This window comes from Triticum aestivum, chromosome 4A (assembly GCF_018294505.1).
Source record: "Triticum aestivum cultivar Chinese Spring chromosome 4A, IWGSC CS RefSeq v2.1, whole genome shotgun sequence".
NCBI lineage: Eukaryota > Viridiplantae > Streptophyta > Magnoliopsida > Poales > Poaceae > Triticum > Triticum aestivum.
In genome coordinates, this window is record NC_057803.1 from 640,872,797 (window position 1) to 640,884,788 (window position 11,992).

General features: G+C 47.9%; 2 protein-coding genes across 2 annotated transcripts; one reads left to right on the forward strand and one right to left on the reverse strand.

Moving 5' to 3' along the window:
• Window positions 1-411: 411 nt before the first annotated feature.
• On the reverse strand, window positions 412-1,261 carry LOC123082840 (dirigent protein 22). The gene has a single exon (XM_044505075.1). It carries the CDS (start codon window positions 1,198-1,200, stop codon window positions 631-633), a length of 570 nt encoding a protein of 189 aa, XP_044361010.1. The 5' UTR covers window positions 1,201-1,261; the 3' UTR covers window positions 412-630.
• An 8,044-nt stretch (window positions 1,262-9,305) lies between these two features.
• On the forward strand, window positions 9,306-11,072 carry LOC123082841 (glutamate decarboxylase 1). Its single transcript, XM_044505076.1, has 5 exons — window positions 9,306-9,391; window positions 9,503-9,707; window positions 9,807-10,007; window positions 10,105-10,626; window positions 10,722-11,072. The coding sequence occupies exons 1-5, from the start codon at window positions 9,306-9,308 to the stop codon at window positions 11,070-11,072; spliced, it is 1,365 nt and encodes a 454-aa protein (XP_044361011.1).
• The last annotated feature ends 920 nt before the right edge of the window (window positions 11,073-11,992 follow it).

An 11,992-nucleotide genomic window follows, 5' to 3' on the forward strand; every position in this document is an offset into this window, starting at 1 on the left:
GGCACCTTTAGTCGCGGTTGGCCTGGCCAACCGCGACTAAAGCCCGCGAGCGCCCTGGGCCCAGGCATTTGGTCGCGGTTCATCTGCCGAACCGCGACTGAAGACTTCATTAGTCGCGGTTCCTACAGTTTCGCGACTAATGAGGCTGGACGGAAGCCTCTTTTTCTACTAGTGGGCAAAAGAAATGTCATAAAAATTTATCTATAAAACTTGGTAAAGGCGTGCGAGAAAATCGTAAGTTTTAGATGAAAAATCGTACATTTCAACGAGTGAAACTTAAAACTTAGTATGCTCTCGTATGGGATCCAACTACTTCAGGAATCGCGAGGTAATCGAGCGGCCAGGCAGGGTTGGTAGGTGCGTGCCCCAGCGATTTTGCGTCTTTGATCTTACACATCAATGCAACAAAAGTTCAAAATACGAGGCTTTTGCATCTCTCAAGCAAAAAGAAAAAGAACAAAATGTGCGTTAAACAAGTTCCACTAATAAAAAGAGTATACTATTTCACATAGGGCCACTTATTCTTGCAACTTGCACAATTAACCCAAGTAAATGCACCGATATGTAGGACAAAGAAAACGCTCAAATCTCAAAGCATAGCCGAAAGTAAGCCCTCAAAGCATTTTCAGGCTAGTGCATGACGTAGACGTCGTATTCGACGGTGGCGTCGCCAGTCTTGAAGTCGAGCCAGTGAGTCCGGGCCTGCGCGTACCCGCGGGCGAAGCGGAAGGCGCCGGTGCCGCCGACGACGGGCATCTCGCGGACGTCGGTGAGCGGGCAGTTGCGGCCGAGCACGGCGAGCGTGCTGCCGTTGTAGGGGCCGGAGGTGAGCACGAGGTTCATGGTCTGGAGGAAGCCCAGCTCGGCCTGGTCCGCCCCCATGTACAGGCCCTGGGCGCGGCCGACGGCCGCCGAGCCGGGATCCGGGCCCTCGGTCAGCGGGTCGTCCATCACGTTCACCATCCCGAAGAAGGTCCGCGACGACGGGTCGGCCGGACCCACCACCCGCACCGCCGACGGGGACGCGCCGCTCACGGTGTCGTGGAAGAAGAAGTGGAGGTGCGTCGGCGCCGCTCGGTCGGCGGACCGGCGGTGCCCGTGGGACAAGGTCCTGTGGCCGGGCCCGTGCTGCAGCTGGGCTTGGCTCACCGCTGACAGCACCGTGAAGAGCACAAGAAGCATCACCGCTCCCTTGGCCATTTCTTGAGCTAAGCAAGTAATGTGTGCTACTCCGTAGATGCTTACGTGAGTGTCTGTGTCTTTGTGCGATCTTTCAAGTGCAGCTCACCAGCTATTTATAGTGGGATGGAGGGAGTGTAAAGGGAACATAAGCGGCAAGTGGCAGGCTCTAATTGGCAAGGCTGCTCCATGAAGTGGAGTGGACAGTGGTAGGGCAACATGGACAATGATACTTTGCTTGGCCAATGGTGATAGGCACCTGACCCGGGGAGCACAATGCAGAGGATCACCGGCTATGATTTTGCTTGTAGATTTTAGATTGTGGACTTGTGGTTTTGGAGGAATGTTGTGAGTGGAGCTGGATCACCATATTTCTGTTGTCGGTGGTGAAATCATGGAAGCAGAAATCAACAACATATGGGCATATAATTGTACACCTTCACGTTTTTCTTCGTTTGAAGGATGGATGGGTGCGTGCTTGGCACTTTTGGCACCGGATCGGATGTTATTCATCCATAGTGGGGTTAAGTATACCCCACCATTACATGTATGATAATGGAACTTCCACTGATTAGATCGATGATCATGATGTGACCAAAATAAGAGTCATGGCGCACTCTTGGGATGGCATTTCTACCATTGTACTTAGAGTTAGCGATAGTGCATGTTGAAATTGCGCACAATTTTTTGCCATGAGACGTAACAGATGGTCGGCGAGCGTCGTTTTCTTAATCAAACCGCACGGTTAGTCGCCACAACAAAGAAAATCCCGGCAGAAACATCCATGTACCTCAATCCACAAGCTTTTTATTGGATGGAAATTATATAGCATTTTTGTAGACTCTTTACCGAAAGAAGGGAAGTATTTCGTAGACAAGGGAGGGTGCACAATGTTGGTCGTCACAGCCTTTGTGGTAGCGGACCGATCCTGACATCCTGTGGTGCTTGGCTTCCACGCCGAGCAACCAGAACTGAGAAAACTGAAAAACACCCGTGCATGTCACATGGTAGTGGACGTAGGGTCAGACCCGGCCGTGCTTCCAGATGCACCAGCGCTAATGGTGTCTCCATTCCAATGGCAGCAAAAAGAAAGGAAAGGTGAAACAATCATATCAGTTGCACACTTGCACTCGTGGGTCGTGCTTTGCCCAGGTCAGCTGCACTAGCTAGTGTCTTTTTCTCAAATCCAATCGCACCAAAGATGAAAGAAAATGTGAAACAATCTTATCAGTTGCACTCGTGCTTGTGCTATTTCCGGAATGTTCAGTATGCCAATGACGAACGAGTTGCTGTCTATAACTGTAACGTGTACTAAGAATTCTAAACAAATGTAATACTACTACTAATAGGAAACAACAAAATCAGGTTATGCATTGTTGATCAAGTAATATTTCTTAACTTCGTAGAGAGACACCTCCGCTGTTCTTTAGCAAAAAGAAATTGTGATAAACTTTCAATCTATTCATCTTCAATCATGACAGTACATCGAACACCAGAAAAAAATATGCATAGACCACCTAGCGACGACCACAAGCACCGAAGCGAGCCGAAGGCGCACCGCCGTCATCGCCCCTCCCTTGGGAGCCGGGCACAACTTTAGCATTTCTATTTACTTAAAGTACTAACTTTAGTAGGTCTAACCATCATGCACACCAAGACTGTGCTGAAGTAAGGCTACCCGTATCATAACTTAGTGTCATGCATATGATACTACATCTGTAATGCAAAATATTTTTAGAACGGAGGCTCCAGAAGAGCCCGGCTTTGAATTAACAAAGCCATCAACCGGCCAGGATTACAGAGATTACAACCACGAACCACACAAAGAAAAGGAAAAAAAACACAGCAAAGATACAAAGGCGCTGGGAGACAGCTCACATAGCACACAACCAGCTATACCAGATCAACATGAAGCTAATAGCTAGGAGGTGCTAGGGACCTCTTGCACACACACAACCAAGGGGAAGGCAGCTGCCAGCTCAAGGCAAGGAAACGACGACGATGAGAGGCAAGCCATTGCCAGAACACCAGGGGCTTGTGGAGAACACAATCAGACAGTGCCATCGTCAAAGAAGGCCCCTGCCTCCTCGCCTGGCTCGAAAGGCGCCGCACCGTTGAGCGATGGACTAGTTCACCCTAGAACCTATCTGAATGGCACCCAAGGAAGCCACAGGAGCGGAACCAGGCGTTCCTCACATGTCGACGGCGACTCACCTAGAGCCAAGCAGCCCCAAAACCGAAGATCGGGCGAGAAAGAGGGTGAGCTGCCAGGATGAAGGGCAACAGCAAGGGCCAAGACCAAAACACAGAAGCTCAACACTCTCGGCGAGCTGGAGGGAAAACCACCGGAGGAGGGGAACCCTATCCCCTCCCTTCCTGGAGATCCACGGCACCGGAGGCCCTCAAAGCCGCACGAAGAGCACCACCATAACAGCACCCCGCACCAGGGAAGGCATGGCTGCCGCTGGAGACTTACTGTCGCCGCCGCCGCACACCAAACCGCACCACACCGAAGCCCGCCGCCCCACTTGTTCCCAAAAACGGCGTCTTCAAGAAGATTACGGCGCCTGGGGCGTCGCCGCCGTCCAACAAAGTTTGGGTTTTCACCCAGGAAGCAAGGGGGCATGGGATGGGGAGGACAGGACCTGACCGGCGCCTCCAAGGAGATGAGCGGCGCCCACGGGCGTCGCCGCCGTCGCGCCAGCAAGGCTGGCTAGGGGTTTCCTCGGTCCTGGAACCCCTCCATCCGCTCCCACCCACCGAAACCAGCCCCCCATGTCGTAGCAGACCGGATCTGGAGGGGGGGAGGAGCACGCCGCTGGAGAGGTGGTGTGGAGGCGGCCAGATCTGACACCGCGGAAGCCGGAGCCGACGCCGAGCCTAGACCCGCATCCTCCGGAGATCTCACCGTCCTCACGGTCAAGACAGCCGGCCCACGCCCGCGCCACCAGGAGCCAAAGGGCTGGAGGCGCCACACCAGACGGGCCGCCGCCCCAGATCCCGCAGCCCCCCGCGCGCGAGGCGAGGCAGCGAGGACCCCGCCGCCACCATCATCAGCAGCACACCAAGAAGGCCCGGCGGCTGCCTCTGGTGGCGGCGAGGGGAGATCGAGGAGGAGGGAGGTGCGGCGGCGGGATTCGGATTCGCCCCTCGAGTCGCCCGAGCGGGCGACGCGAGGGAGGGGAGGGGAGGGGAGGAGGGATTCGTAATGCAAAATATCATAGATAACCTTATTTATTGACATGCATGACACATAATAGCAAAATATTTATTATGATACGGTATCATGATATGATACTCAACTCTCTCTTTCTTCATTTAATCTTGTGCCACCTCATCAAAATTGCCTAGTTGGCATGCGTGATACAATTTATGATATTCCCATTACGACCAACCTAAGACACTTATACTTTTGTATAAATAGCAATACATGTTTCGTAGGGAATGTCATTACCGAGACCCATGCACATGATCTCCATACACAAAGATAAAACATAAAACATTTGAGTATTCTCCGATAGTTTCCAGGAAAACTAAACTGCACATATCACTTATATATGTATTTTAATACTATCATCGCCGACACTCTACAAAAAAAACTAAACTAAACTACACATATCACTTACAACTGTATTTCACTAATGCCGTCCATACACACACACACACTCGATTCATTAACTACCAATCATCATGCATTCAACATGCAGGCAAATCGACTAACGCTAGATAATTTCAATTTCACACATGTCAACTTAGTAGTTGGCTCTCCAGTACTGCTATGTCTAGGCAAATATGAGGCCAATAGTTAATACGATAGTAGCAGTGTAAAGTATGAGACAATAATAGTTTAACTTCTTTTCAATTGGTCGTTTTCTGGAAATAGAGATCTTTTGGAGTAAATGTTGCTTGTTGTTTATTTACATACAATCAAAAGAGAAAACGGAATTTGAACATTTGCTCCTGGCACAGAAAAAACAAATTCAATAAACACAAAGACAATTGCCTAAATATACCTTTCCACACTTCTCAGTTCTGATTTATTGTTCATCATCCATCGACAATTATTTTTATAGAAAGCATGAGCTCTATAATTGGTTTAGCATTTTGATTTAATCCTTCCTTTCTTTTTGTGCATAAACACTTTACTTAAGATACGTTCAAATTCTCTGTTTTCCTTGAAGAAGGAAAAAAACAGTTCGCCAAATAGATTTAAAGAAGCTGCTGGATCGTTCTCACTAAAAACACTGGAGCTGCTGAATCGTTCTCACTAAAAACACTGGAGCTGCTGGATCGGGGCGTGCTTATACCTCGCCTAATGCGAGTTGGAGCGACCGCTCACGACAGTTTGTTGCGAATGGACCGGCCCCGGTAGGTTCCATGTAAGTTTGTGGTTTCCCCTGTTTTTGCCTTCTTTTTTTTTAACTTTTTTTTTCTTTTATTCTAAGTTTAACATAACATGAAACAATTGTTAGCTTAACTAAACTGATTGTTGGTAGCATACTAAAAGAAATTTGTGACATTTTAAAATGTTCACGTGTTTAAAAAAATGGGTGTGACTTTAAAACAAATTAATTATATATTCTATAAAAATCCTAAACATATATAAAACAAATGTTTCAAATGTATATATGAAAAACATTGATAGAATAAAAAAAGTGACATTCTAAATTTTTTAACGCGTTTCAAAAAAATGTATGTGAACTATAAAATATTGTTAATCATGTATTTAGAAAATTTGAAACATATATCAAATAAATGTTTCAGATGTATATGAAACTATACAATGTTTATGGAAAAAGTAGACATCAAAGATGTATTTGCAAAAAATGTTACCATTGTATTTGAAAATTTGATCAAGTACTAAAAAATGTTCTTGTTGTATACGAAAAATGTAGGCATCAAAAAAATTAATTGTGTACTTTGAAAATGTTAACATGTATAAATACGGTTTTACATGTACATGTAAAATGTATATAGAAGAATTATGGAGAATTAGGGAGAATATTACAAACCACACATCAAGAAATAATAACAAGTCAATCAAGATGGTTCTAAAAACAAAGAAAAATCATCGATTACCATAAATAAAAACACATAGAAAGAAATAAATAAAAAACCAAAGAAAACTGAATAAAAAGAAAGAGAAATGAAGGAAATCATTAAATAGTGAGAGAAAGCAAGGAAAAAGAAAGAGAGATGAAGAAACCAAGAGAGAAACAAAGAAAAAATAACAGAAAAAATAATGTAAAATGAGCAAAACCCAAAGGAAAAAAAATAAAATAATAAACCAGCGAAAACAGTGAAGAAACAACCAGTGGAAAAAGAAACATAAGTTATGACAAAGAAAAAAGAAAATGGGAGTTACACCAAAGAAAAATAGAAAATTCAAAGAAAACCAATGGAAACCCCCATGAAAATATAGAAAACGAAAAAAAAGAATCAAAAAGGGAAGAAAAAACAAAAAAAGGCGAACCGACCGAACCATGGCCGGACGTGAATCAGAGAAGAAGAAAGTGACTAATATCTAGGGGTGTCACAGAGGGCAAAAGTGAGAAGAAGAAACGTTTGGGTGAGGTGAAATATGACAACACTTTCTTAAACCCGAGCTATGTTTTTTAGTCCGTGAGTATAACAAGTTGGGGGCGGTGCCCCTCCTCTGTTGATGTATAAATGTATAGTCCACTTTTCCCCATCATCTTGAGCTTTTGAGTGAACTGGCTGGTGCGTGCAGTTCTACATGTTATTAGAGCCAAGAGAGGTCTTGAGTTCAAGACCCGGCTGGCGACTAATGCCGTCCTCGACCAGCATGAGGTTCCACATGTCCTTGTCCAAGACGGCTGGCTCTGCCACCTTGTACGCACCCGGCCTTCTTGACGTAGATGGTGTGGCGGTTCGTGCTCCGTTATGGGCATCCTTTAGTGCATCCATGCTTGTGGTGTAGTTGCCACTATCATCCAATGTCACCATTGCGTCAGACACAACAGACATACATATGTAGCAGAGGGGGGGGGGGGGGGGGCACCGTCCCTAGCCTAGAAGAAATCATTGAGGCTTTTTTCAGGACCTAAATTGAAGTAAATTGTCTTATTTTCCCGTAACCCCACCCCATCTCCAAACTTCCATGCACCGACATTCACATATAGCTCCAACACTGATATGTAGCTAAGAGAATGAAAAGAACAATCGATGAAAAATAAAAGGGAAGCACTAGGAGCAGATAGGATGGTTATTTAGATGAAGAACCATTGTTATGTTAGATCAATGTGCACCTTGTATTGCCAATGCTTTTATTTTGTGGAATACTGACTTTGGCCATGCTTGGCGTGTACAGACAGGCAGTACAAGTATATAACTAAAATATGTAAGTGTTGTCTTGAATTAAGATTCTTACAGGGATAGAACGTGTCCTCCCTGGTGTCCCTGACGCGAACGATATTTCATTCTAGGAGGCTCATTCGAGTGAACGGCTGCAACAGTAAGTGTTCCCCTAAAAATCACTCACGTGGAATGTTTGCAGGAACTACCATGTTATAACAAAGAGATTTATCATGCTAAAAATAATAATTATCATGTTATAGCAGTTGGAATTTACGTAGGCTCCAGGATTTGCCATGTTGCAGCAGCGAAAATTGGCATGCGTTTTAGGTATTTGTCATGCTGCGGCAAAGAGAAATGCCAGGCTAAGAAAAGGTGAGTTGCCCACCTGCTCACCAATTTCCAAGCTACAACAGCTCGAATTATCATGCCACATAGATGCGTCAGTAATTATCATGTTATCATGTTACATCATAAGGGAGTGTCATGCTACACACGGGGTCATTTCCTTAAAAGAGTATATGAGAGCAAATGTTCGCGTCATTCTCTCAGGAGGATGCATTGGGGGCGAACAAGATTGCCACCCTCATTGCTTTGAGATTGGCATCCGGAATTGGACGCACCAAAGGGTGTTCCCTCGAGAAAACACAATAAGCTTTTTGTTGAATTATTGTTTAACATTTTTCGGCCAAAAAGATCTGTTGTTTTTCTCGCAAAAAAATATCTGTTGTTTGACATGAGTTTCAAGCTTTGTTCGTGTGGTGTACAAAAAAAGCTTTGTTGTTCAGGAGGCCCTCGTACCTAGCCGCTGCTAGTGTTCCTTCTGCCTCCTGCCGGCACCAGCACCGGTCTGCCTCGTCTCATGTGGCCTTAAAGACATGGAGGTTTGGTGGATCTCGGCCATTCCCGGTGGGAGGACTTCATTTCTAGATGTTTTTCTTAGGGTTTGTGTCTTGCTCAGAGAGATGAGACGGCGGCGGCTCTTTGAAGATGAAATAAGTTTCTCCCCGCTTAGCCCCTGTTCCGGTGGTGCTTATGGCATCATCTGAGGGCGTGTGGATACTTGTCTCCGGCGGATCTCATGGGATTCGGTCGGCATTTGCCTTTGGTGGATTTACATGGATCCAGTCTTTGTTTATGTGTCTATAGTTTGGATCCTTCTGATCTAAGCATCTTTCCAACGGCGGTGGTTGCTGTTCTGCTGTGCTGGTCCTATAGGGACTTAGCATAAAGACTTCTCGACTGTCTATTACAACAAGTTTTGTCCAGCTCCAAAGAGGGAGGGGTGATGACGGCGGCATCCCTTCGGCTTGCTTTAGTGCTTGTATTCGTCGCTAGGTGTTTTACAAATCTGGATGTGACCTAATTTTTATTATTTCTTGTATTCGTTGTACTATCATGATCGATGATGATAGATTAGAAGTTTTCTCACGAAAAAAAAGCTTTGTTCATGTTTAACCACAAATATAAGGCAGTCTTCCCCCGTGCTGCTAGTTCTTGCCTATTGACGGCACAAGGCGAATATTTCCTGGACCAGGCCTGAGCCTGACTCTCTCCTTCCTCTTCTAGCCTTTCCTTCTGAAAGTGTCTCAATACGAGGCCAATGGCAAACGCACCACCGCACGGCCAAGAACTTCCATGTTTGCACCACGCGTCGTCCCTCGTCCGCGTATATATACCCGGGGTGTCGCCTCCGCCATAGCGCACACCAAAATCGTCGCATCATATCGCGCCTGCTGATTCATCAAGTGCCAGCTTCGCTAGAGCCAAGAACGCGAGTAGCTAGGTCGACTCACACGGTGGTTGCAGCCATGGTGCTCTCCCGGGCCGTCTCGGACACCGACGTGTCGGTGCACTCCACGTTCGCCTCGCGCTATGTCCGGTCGTCTCTCCCGAGGTATATACGCGCATGCATGCATGCATGGCTTGTTCTTCTTCTTGCTCGACGTTCTCGTGGCCTATTTTTTCCTATAATCGACCGGCTGGTGGATCCGTTGCGTGCGTGCAGGTACCACATGCCGGAGAAGTCGATCCCCAAGGAGGCGGCGTACCAGATCATCAACGATGAGCTGATGCTGGACGGCAACCCGCGGCTGAACCTGGCGTCGTTCGTCACGACGTGGATGGAGCCCGAGTGCGACAAGCTCGTCATGGCCTCCATGAACAAGAACTACGTGGACATGGACGAGTACCCCGTCACCACCGAGTTCCAGGTACTTTACGTAGTCCTTTTTTTAATTTTACCAGTCGATCTCTGCTTTGACCTGCAGCCTCACAGAAGTTGTTTTTAACTTTGTGCGGGGGCATTGCAGAACCGGTGCGTGAACATGATCGCGCATCTCTTCCACGCGCCACTGGGTGAGTCGGAGACGGCCGTGGGCGTGGGCACGGTGGGTTCATCGGAGGCCATCATGCTGGCGGGGCTGGCCTTCAAGAGGAAGTGGCAGAACAAGCGCAGGGCCGAGGGCAAGCCATTCGACAAGCCCAACATCGTCACAGGCGCCAACGTCCAAGTAACTCCTAGCTCACGAATTCATGAAACTGAGAGCCGAGAATTCCTGTCCTTTGAGGTGCAAGTTGAGATTTAGGTTGTAATGCTCTTGTACGTAGGTCTGCTGGGAGAAGTTCGCCAGGTACTTCGAGGTGGAGCTCAAGGAGGTGAAGCTGCGGGAGGGGTACTACGTGATGGACCCGGAGCAGGCGGTGGAGATGGTCGACGAGAACACCATCTGCGTCGCGGCGATCCTAGGCTCGACGCTCAACGGCGAGTTCGAGGACGTGAAGCGCATCAACGACCTGCTCGAAGAGAAGAACAAGGAGACAGGGTGGGAGACGGCGATCCACGTGGACGCGGCGAGCGGCGGCTTCATCGCGCCGTTCCTGTACCCGGAGCTGGAGTGGGACTTCCGGCTGCCGTGGGTGAAGAGCATCAACGTCAGCGGCCACAAGTACGGCCTCGTCTACCCCGGCATCGGCTGGTGCGTCTGGCGCACCAAGGACGACCTGCCGGACGACCTCGTCTTCCACATCAACTACCTCGGCACCGACCAGCCCACCTTCACGCTCAACTTCTCCAAGGGCTCCAGCCAGGTCATCGCGCAGTACTACCAGTTCATCCGCCAAGGCTTCGAGGTAACTATACCTAGCTACCGGCTCATGAGGACTCGCAGTTCAAACATCCATTGATCGGGAGGAGATTTGTCATCTTAATTACACGATGGATGCAGGGGTACAGGAACATCATGGAGAACTGCCAGGAGAACGCCATGGTGGTCAAGGAGGGCCTGGAGAGGACGGGCCGCTTCAACATCGTGTCCAAGGACCAAGGCGTGCCGCTCGTGGCCTTCTCCCTCAAGGACCACACCCGCCACGACGAGTTCGAGGTCTCCGACATGTTGCGCCGCTTCGGCTGGATCGTGCCGGCGTACACCATGCCCGCCGACGCGCAGCACGTCACGGTGCTCCGCGTCGTCATCCGGGAGGAGTTCAGTCGCACCCTCGCCGAGCGCCTCGTCCTCCACATCGACACCGTCATGAACCAGCTCGACGCGCTCCCGTCCAACAGCGTCTGCCAGTAATAAGCAGTGACGATTAGAGTCTCCAGAATCCAGTCCTGGTGGGAAACTACCGATCTTATCTTGCCTTTTGGAGTAAAAAAAGCTATGATGGTACTAGGCTGTTTTAGGCACTTTTTTTTTTTGAGAAGAGGTTGTTTTAGGCAGATTATCGTAACCAAATTTTTGCTGTGGCTTTTATGACTTTGACAGTTGCATTGCAGTGATAGTAGTATTTCTGTTAAAGCTATAAAGATTTTATTACAAAGTAAACCATGGATGGTGTTGTGTTCTCTCTCTTGTTTATGTTGAGAGCGAGCCACTTAAATTGCATTCGGATGAAAGTAAAAAACGAGGTTATTTTTCTTTTTCTGCAAAAGTCTGTTGTTTTTTTTCGAAAAAATTTCCAATCTATTCATCTTCAATCATGGCAGTACAACGAACACCAGAAATAAAAATTACATCCAGATCCGTAGACCACCTAGCGACGACTACACGCACTGAAGCGAGCCGAAGGCGCGCCGCCATCATCACCCCTCCATCGCCGGAGTCGGGCACAACTTGTTGTAGTAAACAGTCGGGAAGTCGTCGTGCTAAGGCCCCATAGGACCAGCGCACCAGAACAGCAACCGCCGCCGATGAAAAATAACGTAGGTTGGAAGGATTCAACCCGAAGACACATGAACGTAGACGAACAACGACGAGATCCGAGCAAATCCATCAAAGATAGATCCGCCGGAGACACACCTCCACACGCCCACCAACGATGCTAGATGCACCGCCGGAACGAGGGCTAGGCGGTGAGACCTTTATTCCATCTTCAGGGAGCCGCCGCCGTCTCGCCTTCCTGAGCAGGACACAAACCCTAACAAGACAGGAAAAAACGACTGAAAACGGTTGTTTTTGTTCGGCTACGAACTGAATCCAAATGGACCGGCGTCTGC

Bases quoted from the DNA above. Each gene is read 5' to 3' on its own strand.
- LOC123082840 (XM_044505075.1), bottom strand. From the start codon at position 1,200: ATGGCCAAGGGAGCGGTGATGCTTCTTGTGCTCTTCACGGTGCTGTCA.
- LOC123082841 (XM_044505076.1), top strand. From the start codon at position 9,306: ATGGTGCTCTCCCGGGCCGTCTCGGACACCGACGTGTCGGTGCACTCC. The intron at 10,008-10,104 runs GTAACTCCTAGC...TCTTGTACGTAG, and splicing joins TCACAGGCGCCAACGTCCAA to GTCTGCTGGGAGAAGTTCGC. The intron at 10,627-10,721 runs GTAACTATACCT...CGATGGATGCAG, and splicing joins TCATCCGCCAAGGCTTCGAG to GGGTACAGGAACATCATGGA.